The sequence below is a fragment of the Podarcis bocagei genome, assembly GCF_964188305.1.
Source record: "Podarcis bocagei genome assembly, chromosome: Z".
Lineage (NCBI taxonomy): Eukaryota > Metazoa > Chordata > Lepidosauria > Squamata > Lacertidae > Podarcis > Podarcis bocagei.
In genome coordinates this window covers 24,470,508-24,492,935 of record NC_138140.1, presented here as the reverse complement: position 1 = coordinate 24,492,935, position 22,428 = coordinate 24,470,508, and the positions used below count along the sequence as shown (strand labels likewise).

At 43.4% G+C, this 22,428-nt stretch overlaps 1 protein-coding gene across 4 annotated transcripts in view; it reads left to right on the top strand.

Annotated features, from left to right (window-relative positions):
• The window catches only part of LOC308578763 (vascular endothelial growth factor receptor kdr-like), a 211,639-nt gene that overhangs the window by 43,086 nt on the left and 146,125 nt on the right, over positions 1–22,428 (top strand). For 3 of the 4 annotated variants that reach the window (XM_081179293.1, XM_081179296.1, XM_081179294.1), the window contains exons 2-3: positions 15,048–15,144; positions 20,529–20,749. In XM_081179293.1, the coding sequence (XP_081035419.1) occupies positions 15,048–15,144; positions 20,529–20,749 (318 nt within the window). Of the gene's footprint in view, positions 1–14,382; positions 14,571–15,047; positions 15,145–20,528; positions 20,750–22,428 lie in introns of those variants that run through there. The other variant, XM_081179295.1, reaches the window with a different exon arrangement.

Genomic DNA, 22,428 nt, shown 5'->3' with positions numbered 1-22,428 from the left:
AGCAAGGCAACTGAGAGGCATGGCCTGGAGAGGGGTGAGTCCTGGGAGAGTCCTGAGGGCCAGATAAAAGGTCTCATTTGGCCCCCCGAGCCTCAGGTTCACAACCCTGGTATGAGGAGAAATGAGACTTCTGGGTTCAAAAAAGTGCAGTGCTGAAGAATCCTCAGAAATTATTAGGGAGTTGCCAATAGCAAGGAAGGGCAGTTGAGTGACCCTTATGGAAAGGTTTCTACTGATTACAGGAGGAAACTAGCGTGACCCCATGGCAGTCCAACAGGAAAAGCTTATTCATATATGACTGGCCTGGTTAACACTGTGCAACAGGAGCTCAAGATACCACCACTTCCTTTGGGATTTATTTCTCTTATCTCGAAGTTGTGGCCTTCCTTGCTTATTTTGAGTGTGATGTGGTAAAATGTGCTACTCGCTTGAGACAAGGGGAAGGCGCATTGAAGATGGTGCATTCACACCCACATAAAGTGCCTGTGTGAAGTGCTTATTTGTACAGAAAGCATAGGAAACTGATAACATAAGAAGAGCCTGCCTGCTGGGTCAGAGCAAAGGCCCATTTAGTTCAGCATCCTGTTTCCCACACTAGCCAAACCAGATGCTTACTGGAAGGCTACAAGCAGGACACAAGCGCAACAGCACTCTCTCCACTTCAGAATTATTCCTCTGATCCTGGAGGTAGCATATTACCTGTAGTAATACTTAGAACAAGTCCAATGGAAACTACCAGAGCCTTGTCTAATCCATCTTCACAGGACTGCTTTCAATTATTTTGCCCCAAGGAGATAGACAAGCTGCTTGCAGAAATGTAGCCACTTGCCCATCTTGGCTTCTTAGAAGTAGCTGTAGGGCATTGACTGGGCGGGTCACTCCAGGGAATGATCAATGCTTCTCTGGAGGGAGGGGAAATACCATCCACCTTGAAGGAGGCAGTGGTGTGTCCTCCTTAAGAAGCTCTGTTGGGTTAATGCATCCTTGATTAAGAACAGTTTTTCAAAGAAGATGAGAATGCAGTGTGCAATATAGGAGCATGGATTGCTTTCCTGCACAACCCAACCAGGCTAGCCTGCTGCGGCAGACACCCACACAGCAGATTTGCCAAGGAGTTGCACGTAAAGTCTAATGTGCATAGGCAATAATATCCTGATTGTGTCCCAGATTCCCTTTTCTCTGATTTATAGGTTTGTTTGTTTGTTTGTTTGTTTGTTTGTTTGTTGTATTATTCCAAACCTAGCCTCAGCTGCCCTTTTCAGAATTAGGGCAGATAGACTGGATATCTTATCCTATGTTCATAGTCCCCTGCAAAGGAACTCAAGGTGGCATTCATGCTTTTCCATTTCCCCATGATATCTTCATAACAACCCTGTGATGTAGGCTAGGCTGAAATACAGTGCCTAGTCCAAGGTCTCACAATGAGCTTCATGGGCAAATGTTGGTTTTCACCATGTTCTCACCATTGGCCTGATCCAGCGGACTCTTCTTATGTTATGATGGATCTAATCATAATCATGACTACTAATAAGGTGGTGATAGCCAGGGACAGATGAGAAGGCCCCATAGCATGGAAGTGTATTCTTCTACCAGAAAAGGTGATGAAAAAAGAAACACGAATCTTTCACATTTGCTCATATATTGGTACACAGGTAAGGATGCAGCTAAAAACTTAACACTCTGACTAAAACATATATCCTGAAATAAGTTGTTTTTTTTTTGCATATTAAATACCTTTAAAATAAAAAAAACTTAGGATTTTTTACTTAGCATATATTTCTTCACAGATTTGTGAACACAACATGACAAATAATTGTGCAGCCATTAAATGGGCTTTTTCATAGCAGAACAATAATGTCTGTTTTAGAGTCTGTTTTCCCTGTTTTCTTTGTTTTTTTAACCAGTTATGTAAAATTCTAAATTTAGTATTTTTATTTATTTAGAGGCCCTAAGCCATAGCTTACTTAACTTGTACTTAAATCCAGCATTGTGTGGTAGCTTTATCTTAGACAGATCTGTCTCATTTTAATGCCATCTCAGTTGGCGGTCCTAGCCACATCATGTAGTAGCGAATTCTATTAATGGGTGAAGATTTGGCTGTACTCATGATTGCAGTTCAGATAATGCCACATTACAGACAAATTGGGCACAGTCCTCTTGGCTGTTCTGTTCTGCAAGCCCTATTGAAATGCATGGGAATTGTGACATGTAGCTATTGCTGATGTCGTGACAGCCAGGTTCGCAGTACCAGGTTAAGAGATGCTTTTTTGAAATCTGCCACCACCCCTGAGACTGAAAAACAGTATGTTGCATCAAAATTCTGAGTGTATGCATAATTCTTGTGGTGAGAAAAACAGACATGTCTTTAAAAGATTGGATAACTTGTTCAGGTTTGAATATTTCAAATCTTTCTGTTCATGCTTCAGACAGTCTAGTGTCCCCGCTCCCCAACCAGCAGAAGAGGTCAAACCACAGGCAATATTATGAAAGACACACCATTCATTTTCCTTAATTTATTTTGATTGCTCTCATCTTCTCCTTTTCTCTTCATTAAGCGTCTTGACCACTGTAGATCACAAACTCAGGTGAGAAAATCAAAAAGGAGGCAAGAGAATAACCTGCAACTCTTGGAACACAAAAGAAGAGGACCAAGAGTTCCTTGTTCCATTCCAGTAGGAAGATCAGTATTTCCGTTCCACAAATGAGGAATCAAGATTTAGTTCAGACATCACAGCTAGATATGGTTTGCAGCAACTATAGTAACCTTGGTTTGCAGTGATTTGATTACCTAAGATTAAGGTTACCAGACATCCCCGTTTCCTGGAAACAGTCCCCAGATTTACAAATCAGTCCCAATACAAAATCCATTCAGGTTGAAAAGTGGCCCCGGATTCATTGAAAAAAATTGGGTAACTTTAGCTTAGATGTATGGTGTTGTTGTTGTTGTTAAAGTGACTTTATTCTTTTAATTTGAACATTATAAATCACTTCGGGATCTTTTAGGGCATAAGGCACTATAAAGTAAATTGATAAAGATACAGTGGTACCTCGGGTTAAGTACTTAATTCGTTCTGGAGGTCCGTTCTTAACCTGAAACTGTTCTTAACCTGGGGCCTCCTGCTGCCACTGCGCCACAACCACATGATTTCTGTTCTCATCCTGAAGCAAAGTTCTTAACCCGAGGTACTATTTCTGGGTTAGCGGAGTCTATAACCTGAAGCTTATGTAACCTGAAGCGTATGTAACCCGGGGTACCACTGTATATACAACTGTGCAGATGGGACAATACCATAGGATGAATTGCAAACTGATTTCCGATTCTGTCAGAATCTTGTAAGGAAAGAAGTAAAACTTGGGTGAAACTGGCAGGACAAGTGGAACTCTGCATAGATGAGCCCATAGTCTTGTAAGACTGCTGGTTGAAAGGATGAAGAAAACCTAAGGTTTATTAGTGATGGAAAATAAAGCCTTTCTGAGTATAGGTTTTATCATACCCCACAAGTATCCTGGAAAAAGATGGGACTTCCCATTTTCTCATGTGAGAGCACTCACTGGACACTTGGTGATGTGGTTCCAGGCTGAAGCGCCTGAATCCCTGTTCCTCCTTTCTCCTTTCATGGTTTTTCCACAGCATACATTTATCAGCCCGCTTTCTTGCAAGCTGCTCACTATAGCCAAGCCTTTTTGAGGGAGAAGTCAATAAATATCTGCCTTGCCTTGTGTTGTGCTTGGCGCCAGGCTGCTGTTTAAGCTTGTGGTTAAACCAAGTGTCTAAGAAACACATGTGCTGGAAATATCTCCCTTTCAGACTGATGGCTTGGCAGGTTGTGCTGACATGCTCTCAAAAGAGATGTCTTCACTTAGATTGTTACGTCTTCTGTTTTTCAGGGTTGTGCTTGGATGAAGCAAGGGGGTTATGAAGCAGAGCTCTGTTTGCTAGGGGGAATTGGCTTGATGCAGAGTGCAGCGCCCGTGCAATTGTCAGGCTTAAAAGGAAAATTGGGAATGTAGTGGTGTTCTTCTGCACAGATTCTGACCCAGAGCCTCTGGGGTGCCACAGGGCATCAGACAAGGAAGATCTGTTTACATAAGACTTGTTGCTGCAGTACATTAGCATGATTGATCTCAAAACCTCTGGCTGGCCTGGAAGGTGACACAGATATGTACTGCTGTTTTGATTGATGCAAAGACATTGGGAAGCATCATAGTTAAGATATGAAGAACCAAAGTGGCCACATGTCATCTACAGAAGACAATCCTATCTTTGAAGGTGCCTTGTATTTGAAGGGCTTCATCTCCAAGTTTCATTTAAAGCTGTGGGGAACCTAAGCATCAGGTGCCAGATGTGGCCCTCCTTGCCTCATCACTCTCTATACTCCCTCCCCAGACCAGGTCTCTCACTGGCTCAACTCCACAGCCTTTTCCCTGGCTGGTATATATACTTGAACATTCAAAAATCTTCTTGCATAGCTGGACACAGAGATGTCCATCAGAGTTTGTAGGGCAGCAGTTGAAGAAGGAGCAAAAAGGGTTTTCTTGTGTGTGTGTGTTTCTTGTGGCTGATTAGCTGTTTTCTCTGTGTAAAGGTCAGAGGGGGCAGGGTTTCTGTTGAGGCAGGGGATTAGCTGTGGGAGGAGCTTATCAGAGTTTGTAGGGCAGCAGTTGAAGAAGGAGCAAAAAGGGTTTTCTTGTGTGTGTGTGTTTCTTGTGGCTGATTAGCTGTTTTCCCTGTGTAAAGGTCAGAGGGGGCAGGGTTTCTGTTGAGGCAGGGGATTAGCTGTGGGAGGAGCTTATCAGAGTTTGTAGGGCAGCGGCGCGCACCTAGCGGCGCGCGCAGTTATATCCATCTTTTAGATTTAGGGGAGCTAGTCTCAAACGTTTGTTGGGGGAGACCTAGGTTGTTTTTTTTTTGTTTTTTTTTGTGGGCGAAGTTATTTGTCCTGTCTTCAAGCTTTTTATGATGGAGGACCTCTGTAGCCACCCCCAACAACACGATCTCAAGATGGAAGGGGAGGGAACAGCTGCAGTCGCCTGCGATTCCTGCGCAATGTTTGCCATCTTGCCAAAGGTTGCAGGCAGCTTCACCTGCAGCAATTGCATGTTGATTGCCCTTTTAAAAGACAAAGTCCAGCAACTGGAGGAACGTGTAGCTACGCTCCAAAGAATTAGAGAGCTGGAGCTCTTCTTGGAAGCAACAGAGCACACCGTCCCCACCAAGGAGGAGACAGGGGACTCCCCTGAGAAGGAGGCTAGTTCATCAACACAGGAGCCAGATATATGGAGAAACGTGACTCAAAGAAGTAGGAGGCCCAGGGTTCACTCTGATTGTTTAGAAATACACAATCGCTTTGAGGTCCTCTCCCCTAGCATGGAAGACGAAGAGCAGACTCCATTTGAGGATCTCTCCCTCATTACAGTCGATCAGGTATATGAAGACGAGCAGCAAAGTCAGTCCTCAGGGAATGTGCAGGCGACCTTGGAACGGACAGCTCACGGAAGAACCCCGACCAAACCCAAGAGGAGGCGTGTAGTGGTGATAGGGGATTCCCTACTGAGGGGAACAGAAGCAGTGATCTGTGGGCCTGACAAGATGTCTCGGGAAGTGTGCTGTCTCCCCGGGGCTAAGATCCAAGATGTAACTGAACGACTGCAAGGAATCATAAAACCCACTGACAAATACCCCTTCCTCTTGGTTCATGTGGGAACCAATGACACTGCAAGCAATAGCCTCCAGAAGATCAAAAGAGACTACGAGGCTCTCGGCAGGAAATTGAAGCAACTAAATGCACAAATTGTCATCTCGTCTGTCCTCCCAGTTGAACGACGTGGCCCAGGGAGAGAGGGGAAAATAGTGGAAGTGAACAGCTGGCTTCGCAAATGGTGTAAACAGGAACGGTTTGGATTCTTAGATCACGGACTGCAGTTTCTTGAAGATGGACTTCTGGCAAGTGATGGGCTGCACCTCACAACGGTTGGGAGGAATGTTTTTGCCAAAAATCTCAGAAACCTCATCAGGAGGGCTTTAAACTGACTAATGTGGGGGAGGGAGACAGTGCTCCTGAAGGTAGGAGTCTATCAATTAATGAAGATGATCATCCAAATGTCATAGACCAAATGGAGCAAACAGCACGCGGACCTAGTGGTGGGAGGAAAAAATCCTTAAATAAGAGACACGGGGGAATGATTAATGGACTTCAATGTCTGTACACTAATGCGCAAAGCATGGGAAATAAACAAGATGAGCTTGAGCTCTTGGTACAGCAAACTAAATATGACATAATAGGCATCACTGAAACCTGGTGGGATAAGTCCCACGATTGGAATGTAATAATGGGGGGATACAATCTATTTCAGAGAAACAGACCAGACAAGAAAGGAGGAGGAGTGGCGTTATATGTCAGGGATGTGTATACCTGTGAAGAGATCCAAGATTTAGAACCTCAAAGCCAATGTGAGAGCATTTGGGTCAAAATTAAGGGAGAGAAGAATAACAGAGACCTCATTGTGGGAGTTTACTATAGATCCCCAAGCCAAACGGAGGACATAGATGATGCCTTCCTGGAACAGATGGCCAAGCATGCAAAAGGAAGGGAGATAGTAGTAATGGGGGACTTCAATTACCCGGATATTTGTTGGACGTCAAACTCAGCCAAGAGCATAAGGTCAAACAGATTCCTCACTGGCCTTGCAGACAACTTCATTGTCCAGAAAGTGGGAGAAGCAACAAGAGGAACAGCCATTTTAGATCTGGTCCTAACCAATGTTGATGACCTGGTTAGTGGGGTAGAAGTGGAAGGATCATTAGGCGCGAGTGATCATGCTCTTCTGAAGTTTACTATACAGCGGAAAGGAGCAGCCAAGCATACTAGGACTCAATTTCTTGACTTTAAGAAAGCCGACTTCATAAAACTTAGGGAAGTGCTGGGTGAGATCCCATGGACAGCAATACTAAAAGGAAAGGGAGTTCATGATGGCTGGGAGTTTGTTAAGAGGGAGATAGTAAAAGCACAACGTCAGGCAATACCAATGAGACGGAAACATGGAAGGTGCCTAAAGAAGCCAGGGTGGCTATCTAAAGAACTTTTAACTGAATTAAGATTAAAAAAGGATGTGTACAAAAAATGGAAAAGGGGGGAAACCACCAAAGAGGAATTCAAACAAATAGCCAGAACGTGTAGACACAAAGTCAGAAAAGCTAAAGCACAGAATGAACTCAGGCTTGCTAGAGAGGTTAAAAGCAACAAAAAAGGCTTTTATGGGTATGTTCGTAGCAAAAGGAAGAACAAAGAAACAGTGGGGTCACTCAGAGGAGAAGATGGTGAAATGCAAACAGGGGACACAGAAAGGGCTGAACTCCTCAATGCCTTCTTTGCCTCAGTCTTCTCCGATAAAGAAAACAATGCCCGACCTGAAGAATTTGGAGCAAATGATTCAGCAAAGGAAACACAGCCCAGAATAACTAAGGAGACAGTACAAGAATATTTGGCTAGTTTAGATGTATTGAAGTCTCCAGGGCCAGATGAACTGCATCCAAGAGTATTAAAAGAACTGGCAGATGTGATCTCAGAACCACTGGCAGTCATCTTCGAGAAATCCTGGAGAACAGGCGAAGTCCCGGCAGACTGGAGGAGGGCAAATGTTGTCCCTATTTTCAAAAAGGGGAAAAGAGAGGACCCAAATAATTACCGCCCAGTCAGTCTGACATCAATAGCAGGGAAGATTCTGGAGCAGATCATTAAGCAAACAGTCTGTGAGCACCTAGAAAGGAATGCTGTGATCACCGATAGTCAGCATGGATTTCTGAAAAATAAGTCATGTCAGACTAACCTGATCTCATTTTTTGACAGAATTACAAGCCTGGTAGATGAAGGGAACTCAGTGGATATAGCCTATCTTGATTTCAGCAAGGCATTTGACAAGGTGCCCCATGATATTCTTGTAAAGAAGCTGGTAAAATGCGGTCTTGACTCTGCTACCACTCAGTGGATTTGTAACTGGCTGACTGACCGAACCCAAAGGGTGCTCATCAATGGTTCCTCTTCATCCTGGAGAAGAGTGACTAGTGGGGTGCCACAGGGTTCTGTCTTGGGCCCGGTCTTATTTAACATCTTTATCAACGACTTGGATGATGGACTCAAGGGCATCCTGATCAAATTTGCAGATGACACCAAACTGGGAGGGGTGGCTAACACCCCAGAGGACAGGATCACACTTCAAAACGACCTTGACAGATTAGAGAACTGGGCAAAAACAAACAAAATGAATTTTAACAGGGAGAAATGTAAAGTATTGCACTTGGGCAAAAAAAATGAGAGGCACAAATACAAGATGGGTGACACCTGGCTTGAGAGCAGTACATGTGAAAAGGATCTAGGAGTCTTGGTTGACCACAAACTTGACATGAGCCAACAGTGTGACGCGGCAGCTAAAAAAGCCAATGCAATCCTGGGCTGCATCAATAGGAGTATAGCATCTAGATCAAGGGAAGTAATAGTGCCACTGTATTCTGCTCTGGTCAGACCACACCTGGAGTACTGTGTCCAGTTCTGGGCACCACAATTCAAGAAGGACACTGACAAACTGGAACGTGTCCAGAGGAGGGCAACCAAAATGGTCAAAGGCCTGGAAACGATGCCTTATGAGGAACGGCTAAGGGAGCTGGGCATGTTTAGCCTGGAGAAGAGGAGGTTAAGGGGTGATATGATAGCCATGTTCAAATATATAAAAGGATGTCACATAGAGGAGGGAGAAAGGTTGTTTTCTGCTGCTCCAGAGAAGCGGACACGGAGCAATGGATCCAAACTACAAGAAAGAAGATTCCACCTAAACATTAGGAAGAACTTCCTGACAGTAAGAGCTGTTCGACAGTGGAATTTGCTGCCAAGGAGTGTGGTGGAGTCTCCTACTTTGGAGGTCTTTAAGCAGAGGCTTGACAACCATATGTCAGGAGTGCTCTGATGGTGTTTCCTGCTTGGCAGGGGGTTGGACTCGATGGCCCTTGTGGTCTCTTCCAACTCTATGATTCTATGATTCTATGATTCTATGTGCATGTTAATATTTTGTCCTGTTCTTTGAACATGCATTTCATATTTTGGGGTCAACATGTATATTGGCAGCCTATTGAGCTTTGCATGCAGAAACTGATGGGTCTGATCGCTCAGTCAGCTTCAGCTGCAACCTCTATGGACACTGATGTGTGTGTTTTTTAACGGATCAGTAATTTGGTGGTGGCAAAGTCCTCTCTGAGTGTTTGAACAGCTGCTGGCAGGTTCAGAATAGAGAAAGCTGAGCTAGATGCTAGCTATAACCCCGATTGAGAGAACATTGATTGAGAAGATTAAAAAGAAGGTTCTGGATTCAACCCATTTGGAATGTGAATGCAGGAGTTCCCATTTGCATTAGAAATTGCTCCACCCTGCTTTTATATTCTGCGTAAGCAAAAATCAGACATATGCTTAACATAGCAAGAAAGAGTCTCAGAGGTGATTTTTCACGTGTAAAGTTTGAATGGGCTTTGGGTCTGCCTTGTGCTTATCATGAAGACTAGAAAGCCCATTTCACAAGTCTTCTTGGCTTTGTAGTTATTCTTCTTGGGCAAAGAGCATAATCCTGTAGGATCCAGACTTTTGTTGTTGTGAGAACAAGATGCTGAACAAGATGGGCCTTTGGCCTAATCCAGGAGCAGGGCTTTTCTTAGGTTCTTAACATTCGTTCAGCTTCTTGTTTTTCTCTTGTACAAGTGCTGCCTCTCTTGAGTTTCTCTTGAAACAAAACTTCGAGGCTTTTCTGCTGTTGGAAGAGTCCCTGACATTTGCTCAAAGCCTGCTCTATCTATGTGTGTTCTTGGACAAAGTGCTCAATCAATTTTGAGGAGCAGGGGGGAAAGTTTTGAGAAGACAAGCAGCATTTCTTCATGAGGAGGGGGCCCAGGGCATCCCTATTTATATCACAAGTCCTTGTGCTTCCTCCTGTGTGTATTGTGCTTTGGCTTCCTTCCTGCCTATTCTGCCACTTCAAAAGGGCATGTGGACCTTTTACTCAGATGTCAGGATGACATTCACTGTCATTCTGCCGAGTAGATGCGCACCTTCAATAGGCAAGCTAGCAGCAGCAGTGAGCGTGCTTGCGTGTTCCTTTCAACCTTGCCCCTCTCCCCAGTTTCTGCTGCTGTCGTGCGTTCTGCTGCATAATAGGAAATTGTCAAGACTTAAAATAATAAAATGAAACCCGAGATTCAAAGGTGATCTTCCTATGTGCATCACAAATGATGTTCTCGCTGAAAGGGGATTGAAGTCATCCTCCCACCTCATGTCTCTTTCATTCATTGTCGTCCTTCTTCAATTAATTTGCTTTTCATGCCATGAGCCAGCTGAGTTTTCAGCATGGCAAAGACCTGTTAAGAAAGCATACACCTTTTTTCAAGTGCTTGACAGCTAGCTGGTTGTCAATGGATCCGGTGCCTTGAACACTTCTTCATGTCAAGCTGTCGTGTGTTCATTGGTAGCTATTTTAAACCGGGCAGATAACTGGATGGGCAGGGGCTGGAGTACTTGTAGACCAGCGGTTCCAAACATGGTGCCCACAAAAGACTTCTTGAGTACCCACAAGGCTCCCTTGACCCTCTGTGCAGAACAGGCATGAAAGAAGCATTCTTTGGTAGGCGATACAATAGGTTGCAATGTGTGCTTGGTTGTGGTGTGCCTGTGGTACCCAAAACAGATTCCCTAGTTTGCACATGTCACTCCAAGCTCAAGAAGGTTCGTGACCCCTGATTATATGACCCATTAAGACAAATGCAGGTCACCAGCTATTTATTGGGGTCTTTCAAGGTGTTTGAATTTTCTTCCCTGGTATCCACAAGTTCATAACCATAAACTTTTGAGAAGTTATGAAATTATGCTTGAAATCCAGCTCCCATCATTTCTTGATAATCCTAGGTAGGAAGCAAAACAGAATGCTGGCTTTCTACCGAAGGCCTTGATCATATATGATGAAGGAGTAGCCATAGCATCCCAGAGCAGGGCCTTCTCAGTGGCTATTCCCAGACTTTGGTACTTCATAGAGAAGCTAGATTGGCTGCTTCCTTGTCCGTCCTTGAGCAGGTGAAGACTATTTTATTCCAACAGGCCTTTGGGAACTGACAGTTCTTTAAGGAAAGGGTTTTAACAGTGCTGTGGTGTTTTTACTATCTGTATTTTAACGTGTGTGTGCATGTTTATGTATATGCAAAAATACAGATAGTAAAAACAGCACCCCCCACAATTACTTTTTAATGATTTTTAAATTATGTTTGTACCTTTTTGTATTTTATCTGTATTGTTTTGCTTTGTGAAAGCTGTTTTGAGTCCAAGTCCGGAGAAAAAGTGGGATATTACCTTTAACTCCATGGAGCTCATGGTGGCATACATAGTTCTTCCCCTCCTCATTCAACCCCAACAACAGTCCTATGAGGTAGGTTAGGCTGACTGGCCCAAGGCCACCCAGTGAGCTTCAGGGCCAGGCGGGGGTGGTGGTGGATTTGAACACTGGTCTCTCAAGTCCTAGTCCAACACTCTAGCCAGTACACCACACAGGCTCTCATACAGATGGATAAGGGAAGGCACCAATCACAAGTAGAGTCCTCTCACTCACTCTGCTGCCTCATGGAGGGGAGGAGATGTCATGAGTCCTGAGGAGATGCCATGCAGGGGCTGGACAGACCAGAATGAGTGATGGGAGGTGACACTGCAATGATCTGCCCCATTTTCTCTCATGTTAACCAGATGCTCGGTGCCCACTTTTCCCTCAGTTCCCATGACAACCTTGCCTCCATTCCTGGAACCACCACCAGCACTACCAGAACCCATCCACAGCCTATCCTCTGCCAAGTCTGGTTTGGAGCCACCACTGCCAACTCCTCTATCATCTTGGTCATAGGGATGCTAGCTGCGGCGTGAACAAGCAGTTCAGGTCCAGCACACCAAGGGAAGTTCCTCTTTCCATGTCCAGTGCAAAGGAATGCCCTGCTTGCCCTGCTGAAGTTGTGCCCATCCCATTCCCTTATAATGAGACCCAAGGAGGCATGTTGATCATTGGCTCAACCTCTTCGCTTTCTTGGCCATGTCCACCACCTGTTGTGCCTTTGAACCTTATTTTGCTTGTGTTCCCTGTACTGATTTGAGCATTAAAAGATTTTGGCAGAAAATATAAAAGCCAGGACAGGAGAGAGGAAACATCCACAGCCCACTTCGTTGACCCTTCCCCCCCTGTCCCCGCTTTGTGAAGCCAAAGGAAACTCACTTAAAGAAGTAGCTGTTTAATGCAAACACTTGTAATTGCGGAGGAAGAAAGCACTTTTCTCTCTCTTGCCTCTTGTGAAAACATTTTGAAGGATTAGGAAAAGCTCCACACTGCATACTCCTCTCTCTCCAGTGAAAACATCAGGTTGGAGTGAATCAGAATGCCAGCCAAGTGCATGCTTTATGTTATTTCGGTACTGTGCAAACACTGTATCACAGCTGGAGAGCACCAGGTTGGCCAATGCTGTTCCAGCTGTTTGTTGCATGTCAAAAGCAGTAGTCTTCTGCCTTGTTTCTTCTCTCTCTCTCTCTCTCTCTCTGTGTCTGTCTGTTTTTTACCCTTTATTGTTATTTAAAGACAAAATGGTGGTTATGATCCTGCTGCAACTTCTCTTGGTTTTGCCTGCAATCCAACTCCAACCCATCAGTTTAAGACCAACAACTAACAACAATATTTAACAATGTTTAGTTTAATATGAGATAGTCTGCTTTACTTTTTATTTTAACATTTGATATTTGGCAGTCAGTTGAGTCAACATTTCTGATGAGTGATATGTTAATGCCATAGAATATTTGACAGCATTTTATAGCCAACATGGAATAGCATTGGTGTGTTTGGTGTGCGACTGCTTGCAACACATTTGTACTTTTTAAAATTTAGAAGCCAAGAAGTGTCATCTAAAATCTGTTGCTCAGATTTCAAATGTCAAAGCAGAATTTCATTGTCAAGTATCGTTCCACTTTTTAGTGATAAGTTTGGAAATTCCAGAAAACTTTTGAGTTCTTGCAAAGACTCATTTCAGCTCCACTGATGTGTCATGTGATATTTGTATTGGAAAGTCCCATGGTGAAACAGAACGGAATTGTTGAACCATGATACCTCCACTGTTGGAGGCAATAATGCTTCTGAATACCAGTAGCTGTAAGTCGCCGGGGGTGTGGGGGTGTGGAGAGTCCTGCTTTTATGCTTAGGTCCTGCTTGCCAGTTTCCCAGAAGAGGCAACTGGTTGGCCACCTTGAGAACAGGAAACTGGACTAGATGTGCCACTGGCTTGATCCAGAAGGGCTCTTCTTATGTTCTTATGATCTTATGACTGGCTTCAGTTGCACATGAAGAAATTTCTTATTTATGGTCGGTTACTGCGGAAAACCACTAAGCCAAGTGAATTGTGTTGCTGACAGGACCATTGCTACATAACTTAAAAGAAGATACAAATGTCATACAGTAGACCTGGACAACTCAGTTGGTTAGAGCGTGGTGCTGATAATGCCGAAGTTGCAGGTTTGATCCCCATGTGGGATAGCTGCATTTTCCTGCATTGCAGGGGGTTGGACTAGATGTTCCCCTGGGTCCCTTTGAACTCTACAATTCTATGATTTTGAGTTACGTGCATTTAACTTGTGCATATTCAGCTTTATGTGCTTGGCAAAAAAGTTTCAAATTTTTAAAAAATGGGGTGGAAACAGGGTGAGTGGGATTAAAAAAACCTTTGGCAATCCCACCTAACATTGCACCCAATGTGTTTTCACAATACTTGATTTTTGGCTTTATGCACTATCCCCAGAATGTAACCCTGCATAAATTGCGGCTTTACTGTATATGTATAGATACAAATCTCTGTCTCTGAGCAAATTCAGATGGTGAGTGTCTGGGTTCTTGCTGATACTCTGTTTTGTTTACCCCCCCCCCCCCCACTTTCCCGCCATTAGCTGGGGTGGCTAATCTTTATTTTATTAGTACTTTGTTCCAAGGGACATGTGCATGCACACAGACACAGGCACACAGTCCCTCTTCTCAGCTGATTCATGAAGATGAAAGGTGGGGGTGATTCACATTCCCATCAGGGCACTGGGCTCGGTCACCTCCACACTGCCACTCAAATGGGTACATATAGTACATTGTGCCAGAGGTTTTCCAACCCACCTGTCAGGGATGAGTATGGTTGCTCACGAGTAAACAGCCAGGACTCCGACCTGCCTTTTTACAGGTTTTATTTGGTGCAAACTATGTACAGTGCAGACATCCAAAGTTCATTACTCCCTCAGTCGCTAGCGGATTCCGAGAGTGGGATTTTCCTGCCCTCCCCCATCATAAAAACCTCGACACGCCCAGTCTCCGCCTTTTTTCCTTACGCTTGACACTCCTGCCAAAACTAGGCGACGGAAGTTGCATCTCTGCGTCCCGCGGATAAGTCTGTGAGCTTTTGCCTTCCCTCTCTCCACCTTTCTTCTTCCGTTTCCCCTGAGGCTTCGCTGACACCAGTCTCTGAGGAAGTGTTACTGCTGATCAAAGTGGGAGGCTCTCTCTTTTTTACAAGTTTTTAAACATCTAAAAAAGCAGGAGGAGGGAATAGGGAAGGGAGGAGGGAAGCCCAGCACAGAATATCCCCTAAAGTCAACCTTTGTCAGCCTGGCGCCCTCCAGCTGTAGTCCAGTTGTTTTGAACTACAACTCCCATCAGTCTCTGGCAGCACTTCCAAGTTCCCATCAGCCCCAGCATCATGCTGGGGCTGATGGGAATTACAGTCCAAAACATCTGCAGGGCTTCCAGGTCAGTGGTGGCTGCCCTAAGCCACCCGATATTCGACTCTCAATTTGTCATCATAAGAGTTGAATGGTGAAAGAGTTTTGCATGAGATGTGTTAATCTTCGAAATCTGCAACCTCCTGTCCATCAGTTTGGGTTCAAGAAGTGAAAAAGGGATGGAACTATATAGACACAAGTATTTAAATTGTTTTGCTTTGTGTTCTTTGTGCATGTTTGATGCAGGTCATGCAAAGGAACTGCGGCTGATGAAGCCGGAGTTGAACTTGAACAGTGACCATATTACAGTTGCCGCCGGAAAGCCTTTCGCAATCACTTGCCGGTAAGTGGTGCACTGAGGATCCAGGGTTCCATCCTAAAAAGGAAGGGTGTGGTGGTGAATCCAGAGTTGATGCATGGATTCCCAACAAGCATCTTTCCCCAGACAGGAAAGATTAGGGGAGGAATTCTAAATGGGAGGGTGTTAATTAAGCCATGATCCAAAAATTGCAGGAGGCAGAAATTTCAAATATTTGTACCCTACTTCACCAAACCTTGAGGTACTTTTACAAGAAAATGAAAAATCAGACCTACAACCTACAATAAAATAAAAATTCAGCCCTCTCACCACTCTGGAGAAAACAGAAAGACAAAAGCCAGATTCCTTGAAGGAACAGTGGGGTATAAATGCAATAAATTTAAAAAAATATTTTTAAAAATCTTTGGCAAAAATGTGTATTTTAGGCAAAATTGCATACAAACGTGTGTATTAGGAGAACATGCACTGTGAGATAGTGATGACTTTTCATCAGGACACTGACGTGGACGTGTAGAGAACTGGATTTAAGAAAAATGGAAACTGAAAGAAACCAAAATGGATGGTTTCACTCATCCCTAGTGGTGACAGGAAGGAAGCTTAGCTGAGTAGCAGAGTAGATCCTTTGGATGCAGACAGTCCCAGTTTGAAACATCGGTCTGGAGGGTCACTGGTGCCCCACTCCAGCTTTTGCATTCTATCCAAACCAATCAAATAACTTCCTACCAGATAGTAAAACTTACTGAACATGTTTTGAATTACACTCCCTGCATCCCCAAACACTATAACCATGTATATATTGACATATTAGCAGCGTGATCCTATGCATGTCCACTCAGAAGCAAGCTTCAATGAGTTAAATGGGGCTTTCTTTTGTTTAAGTCTATGGTTGGACCATAAATCTTTTTTAAAACCTTCTTCGGCAATCACCTCCTAATCATGCTCTAATAAGGAATTCAGTACAAGGCAGAATATTGCAGTGAAAACGCTGTGTTTAAACCTCACAACATGTGAAAATATCCTAACCTCTTTGCAAGCTCCTGAGCCGATCACTCTTTCCCCTTTCCCTCTCCCTTCTTCCCTGCCCCTACAACACCCACTCACTCACACTGATGGAAACAAATAGATTTGAATTTAACTTGGAAGAAATCTATAGTGTGTTTTCCCACTAATGTCTTAGAGCATTTCTATAGCAACTTCAAACAGCCACTATTTGTTGCACCAAAATGGAATATAATCATACCTTTCCTCCAGAATCGATACTGTTCTGCTTATAACCTTGCTCTTGTAACATCACGTATGTCATGCAAGAAACGCAGGAACACTCATTTCTTAACCTTTCAGAAGTTTTCTTTTGGGGAAAAGCAACTTAGCATAACTCCTCAAACAGCTTTAGCAGTCAACCTCAGGAACATAGGGAGCTGTCTTATTGGTCCATCTATCTCAGTATTGTTGGCAGTGACTGGCAACAGCTCTCCACAGTTTCAGATGGGGTCTGTCCCAGGACTGCCTAGAGATGCCATGGATTGAACCTGGGACCTTCTGCATGCAAAGCAGATGATCTGTCTCCAAGCTGCAGCTGTTCTCCTGAACTAGCCAATCATAGTTTTTACTTAAAGAAGATGGGATCACAGAATACAGATTGTGATGGGGTTGTCTCTTCCAAGAAAAAGAGAGAGTGCTTAGAAGCTACTCTTCTGCTTTAAAGGAATTCGTAGCAACATACAACATTGACATCTTTAAGCAAAATGAACACCATCAGTGTAGTATATGAACAGTCTACAAATAAGCTATAAGCAAACTCCAGGGAATAAAGAGCAGTGGCAGGTTTGGTTCATCCCATTTGTGGCCTTCTGACACACACATGAATTATGTCGAAGCTAGCTAGAAAGGTAGCCAGGCAGAGTCCCATTTGCGAGTGAATTCTGCAAAGATGGGAGCCAACACTGAGGAGGCCCTGCTCCTTGCAGATGACCTGGGTAAAAGATAGAATGGAAAGCAAACTCTCTTCCAATGAATCTTGAGGAACAGGGATTAGGATGCTTGTGAAAGTCCCCAGTTTGAGTTGCTTGAGTTAGCAGAATCTGAGAATGTAGAGGTTGTGCTTACTGGGCCAAGGATAGTACCTGGTCAGGGCAGAAGATGGTGTCTGACTGGTTGGCAGAAGAGCCTGACTGTGTCTGGAGTAGGGAAGGCCCATAGCTCAGTGACTGAGCGTCTGCTTTGCATGCATAAGGCCTCAGGTTCAATCCCTGGTGTCTCCAGGTAGGACTGATAATGTTCTCTGTCTGATATCCCACGAGAGCTGCTATCCGTCAATGTAGGCAGCACTGAGCTGGATGTACCAGTAATCAATGTGTCCTACTTTAGAGGACAGCCCTATACTTGAAGGAGTTCTCTATTTGAAGAGCTGCCTGGAATAAGTCTGGCTTAAACATAATCCTATAAAGGGGGAGCAGCCTCAGGAGTGGGCAGGGAGACAAAGCTTGAGGCTGGCACTAGGATAGCAGGCTAAGCCAGCACACACAGGCCACCTCACCACTCTTCCCCACTATAACATTAATTTTATTTCTATTTAAATTATTTCTAAATGTGCAAATATACATATAAATTAGCATCTGTAAAAAATATACAAATCTGTGCCCTCTTTGGTGCACTTTTTCTTTTTCTTTTACTGCCCCCAACTTCAGAGCATAGCCATCATGGCTAGTAGCCACTAATTATTAGTGACTAATAGCTTTCTCCTGCAGGAATTTGTGTCATCTTTTGAAACCAGCCAGGTTGGTGGCTGTGACTGCCTCCTATGCACTGAGTGATGAAGTGTTTTGTTTCATCTGTCCTTAAGCTTCCAACATTCAGCTTCATTGGATGTCAATGAGTTCTGGTGATATAAGGAAGGCAGCAAAACATTTATATAACCACTTTCTCCAAGCCGTGTATAATTTTATTCATACATCCATGCAACATACAATTCATTTTTTTTATTATAAAATATTTATTAAAGTTTCACAAATTATACACACAAACACAATACAAACAAACACAAACAAAAAAAAAGAACAAGTATAATTTCAAACCCTTATTTTCTTATAACTTACTTCTCCAACCTCCTCATACATCCCCTTTCTGCATTCCAATTTCAAATTTTAATTCAGCAAATCCTCACCCTTAAATTTATCTAATTTTAACCTTTCTTTTCTTTTAACTTAATCCTTACAACTGTAATCCACTTAATTTCTAAACCAGCATCATTCTAACATTCATTAATTTTACAATGTTTCTTAAGGTAGTTCTTAAATTTCTTCCAATCTTCTTCCGCTGTCTCTTTTCCCTGGTCTCGGATTCTGCCGGTCATTTCTGCCAGTCCCATATAGTCTATCACCTTCATCTGCCATTCTTCCAAGGTGGGTAGATCTTGTGTCTTCCAATACTTTGCAATGAGTATTCTTGCTGCCATTGTAGCATACATAAAAAATGTTCTGTCTTTCTTTAACACCAATTGGCCGGCCATGCCCAGGAGAAAGGCCTCTGGTTTCTTAAGAAAGGTATATTTAAATACCTTTTTCGTTTCATTATATATCATTTCCCAGAAAGCCTTAATCTTTGGGCACGTCCACCAAAGGTGAAAAAAGGTACCTTCAATCTCTTTACATTTCCAACATTTGTTATCAGGCAAATGGTAGATTTTTGCAAGCTTGACTGGGGTCATGTACCACCTATAAATCATTTTCATAATATTTTCTTTTAAGGCATTACATGCCGTAAATTTCATACCGGTGGTCCACAACTGTTCCCAGTCAGCAAACATAATGTTATGACCAATATCTTGTGCCCACTTAATCATAGCTGATTTGACTGTTTCATCCTGCGTATTCCATTTCAACAGCAAGTTATACATCTTTGACAAATTCTTAGTTTTGGATTCCAACAACTCTGTTTCTAATTTTGACTTTTCCACCTGGAAGCCAATTTTCCTGTCCAATTTATAAACCTCCATTATCTGATAATAATGAAGCCAATCTCTCACTTTGTCTTTCAATTTTTCAAAACTCTGCAATTTCAATTTGTCTCCTCCTTGTTCCAGAATTTCCCAATATTTCGGGCATTTGGCCTCCATATTAAGCTTTTTCAAAGCTTTCGCTTCCATCGGTGATAACCACCTTGGGGTTTTGTTTTCCAATAAATCCTTATATCTTATCCAAACATTAAACAGTGCTTTCCTTACAATATGATTTTTAAATGCTTTATGTGCTTTAACCTTATCATACCATAAATATGCATGCCATCCAAAAACATTGTTAAAACCTTCTAAATCCAAAATGTCTGTATTTTCAAGAAGTAGCCACTCTTTCAACCAGCAGAAAGCTGCTGATTCATAGTAAAGTCTGGCAGGGCAAATCCACCTCTTTCCTTTGCATCAGTTAATATCTTAAATTTTATTCTAGGTTTCTTGCCCTGCCAGACAAATCTGGAAATGTCTCTCTGCCACTTCTTGAAACAATCCATCTTGTCCACAATTTGCAATGTTTGAAATAGAAACAACATTCTAGGCAATACATTCATTTTAATCACGGCAATACGGCCTAACAATGAAAGTTTCAAGTTTGACCATATTTCTAAGTCTTTTTTTACTTCTGCCCAGCATTTCTCATAATTATCTTTAAATAGATTCACATTTTTAGCTGTCATGTTGATCCCCAAGTATTTCACTTTCTTAACCACAGTTAAACCTGTTTCATTCTGGAACCTCTCCCTTTCAATAGCTGTTAATTTTTTCTCTAATACCTTAGTTTTTAGTTTATTCAATTTAAATCCTGTGACTTGACCAAACTCTTGAATTAATTCCATAACTCTTTTAGTACTAGAGTCTGGCTCTTGTAATGTAAGTACCAAATCATCTGCAAATGCTCTCAATTTGTACTGTTTTACTCCGACCTGTACACCTTTAACCAGCTGGTCCTTTCTAATCATGTTCAGCCATGCAACATACAATTCATCCCCATTCCATATAGTTGAAGCATAGGTTGCACTGCCTGCCTAATATGTTACATCAGGGGTGAGGTGCCTTTTTCAGCCTGAGGGCTGTGTTCCCTCATGGACAGCCTTCAGGGGGGCTGCATGCCAGAGTGGGTGAGTCCTGACCCAGAGTGAATGAGGGGAAAAATATTTGGAGCAATGGAGGAGACTCTTACATTTCTACGGTAGGCTACATTCCTGCCGTTCCAAAGGATTTTTGCACACGCTTCTCTATCCTCCATCCAGTTCCAAGGGCCAGACAGAGAGGCCCAGAGGGCTGCATTTGTTCCCCAAGGCTGAGGTGACACATCTCTATGTTACACTCACATATGTACTTGCCTAATTATGTCTGAAGACCAAAACAGGTTTCATGTCTCAATGTCTTCTTTTGACAGAGGCTCGCCTGGTTTGACTTGGATCTGGAGAAATGACCAGTACAAGGATGGCAATCGGTGGCAGGTATTCGAAAAGAAATGCCCAGGCAGGTCACATCACACCTGCAGCACCCTTGTGGTCAACCGAGCTGTTGCCAATGACACAAGCTACTTCACCTGCCTTTACAGCGACCTTCCATCAAACAAAGAACTCAAGGCCGAGTTATACATTTTCGTCAGAGGTAAATGGTTCAAGATATATATGAAGTACTTATTAACCTGTCTTTCAGGCTATCAGTCTTTACAAGGCTGCTTCTTCTCGTGGCATGAAAGATGGCAAGCCAAACCCCTTTTATTAAATCTGCCAGGCTGGATGCTGATGTCTGCTTTTGGCTCCCCGCCCTCAAAAAACATTCCACCCTGATGCTACTTAATTTTCCACAAAGCCCACAATGCCATGTGACTCTGGAGGGGTTGTCAGTGGCCCACAACATCTTTGTTAAATCTGCCAAGACAGCCAGATGCATTTTAGGTCCTTTTACTCTTTACCAAAGTTCATCGAATACTCTTGGTGTGGCAAAGTTTTATGCTGCAGCAAGCAAAACCTTCCAGGAACTGACCCTTCTGACATTTTGTAATTTTCCTCTTTTGGAGTTCATGACATGACTACAACATTTAAAATTCTGGTGCCGATTTTATTTCACTCTGTGCCACTTCTGTGTTGTTGTTTTCTATTCTCTTTTTCTTTTACTCTACTATACACACCTGGATAATGCAAAGCTTGTACTACTTATCTTGTTTGCTTATCATTGACTGTAACAGCAGAGATCTGAAAGGTGTCAAGGGCAAAGACAAAGACATGAGCTAGTACAGGACGAGGAAGAGAAAGATACGCGTGGGAGCCTGAGGGGCAGGATCTTGGACTCACTCACATCATGTATTTTCATTCTGCTGTGTGGAGGGAAGCCCTCAGTGGTGAAGAAATGAACCTTCAAACCAACTAAACAGGATGTAGAGGGGAATCCTCTGTAGTCATCATTGCTTGGCCCTTAGCCTCTCAATTTGAGGAAGTGGAAATCCTAGGAAGACAGAGAACAACCAAGGCTAAAAATCTGGGGGAAGGGCAGCTCAGTGGTTGTGCAGCTGCCTCGGCTTAATTTCAATCATCAGCATTTCCAGGCAGGGCTGGGAAAGACGCCTGCCTGAAAAAATGGGGCAGTTGCTGGATGGACCAATGATCTGACTCAGTAGATCAGTCACAGTAGAAACCAACTTGAGCAGAGGAACCTGGATACCACGGGAGATGTACTATGCCAGACACCAGCTCCACAAATTGTGGGAGGAGGGGCAGGGGCAGGCAATGCATATTACCGGTCAGGTGATATTTTTTTTAGGGTCCTCCTTCCCTCTAAATTATACAAAGCCTACTGAAATACCTTGCAGGGTTTTGGAAAAGTGCAAGGCTTGGGGGAGCCTTTGTTAGTAGAAGAAGAGTTTGGACTTGATATCCCGCCTTTCACTCCCCTTAAGGAGTCTCAAAGCAGCTAACAATCTCCTTTCCCTTCCTCCACCACAACAAACACTCTGTGAGGTGAGTGAGGCTGAGAGACTTCAGACAGAGAAGTGTGACTAGCCCAAGGTCACCCAGCAGCTGCATGTGGAGGTGCTGGGACGCGAACCCGGTTCACCAGATTATGAGCCCACCGCTCTTAACCACTACACCACGCTGGCTCTCAAGAGTGATCAAAGAAGGTGGCTATCAGTGCATTTTCTTGGTGGCTTTGTAACACACACACACACACACACACACACACACACACACACTTGTAAGAGTACTGGTCAGGCTTCTGGAAACGAATCACACTGTTTAGCAAAGAATAGTAACAGCAGCACTTAGCATTATTTATTTAACAGGATTTAT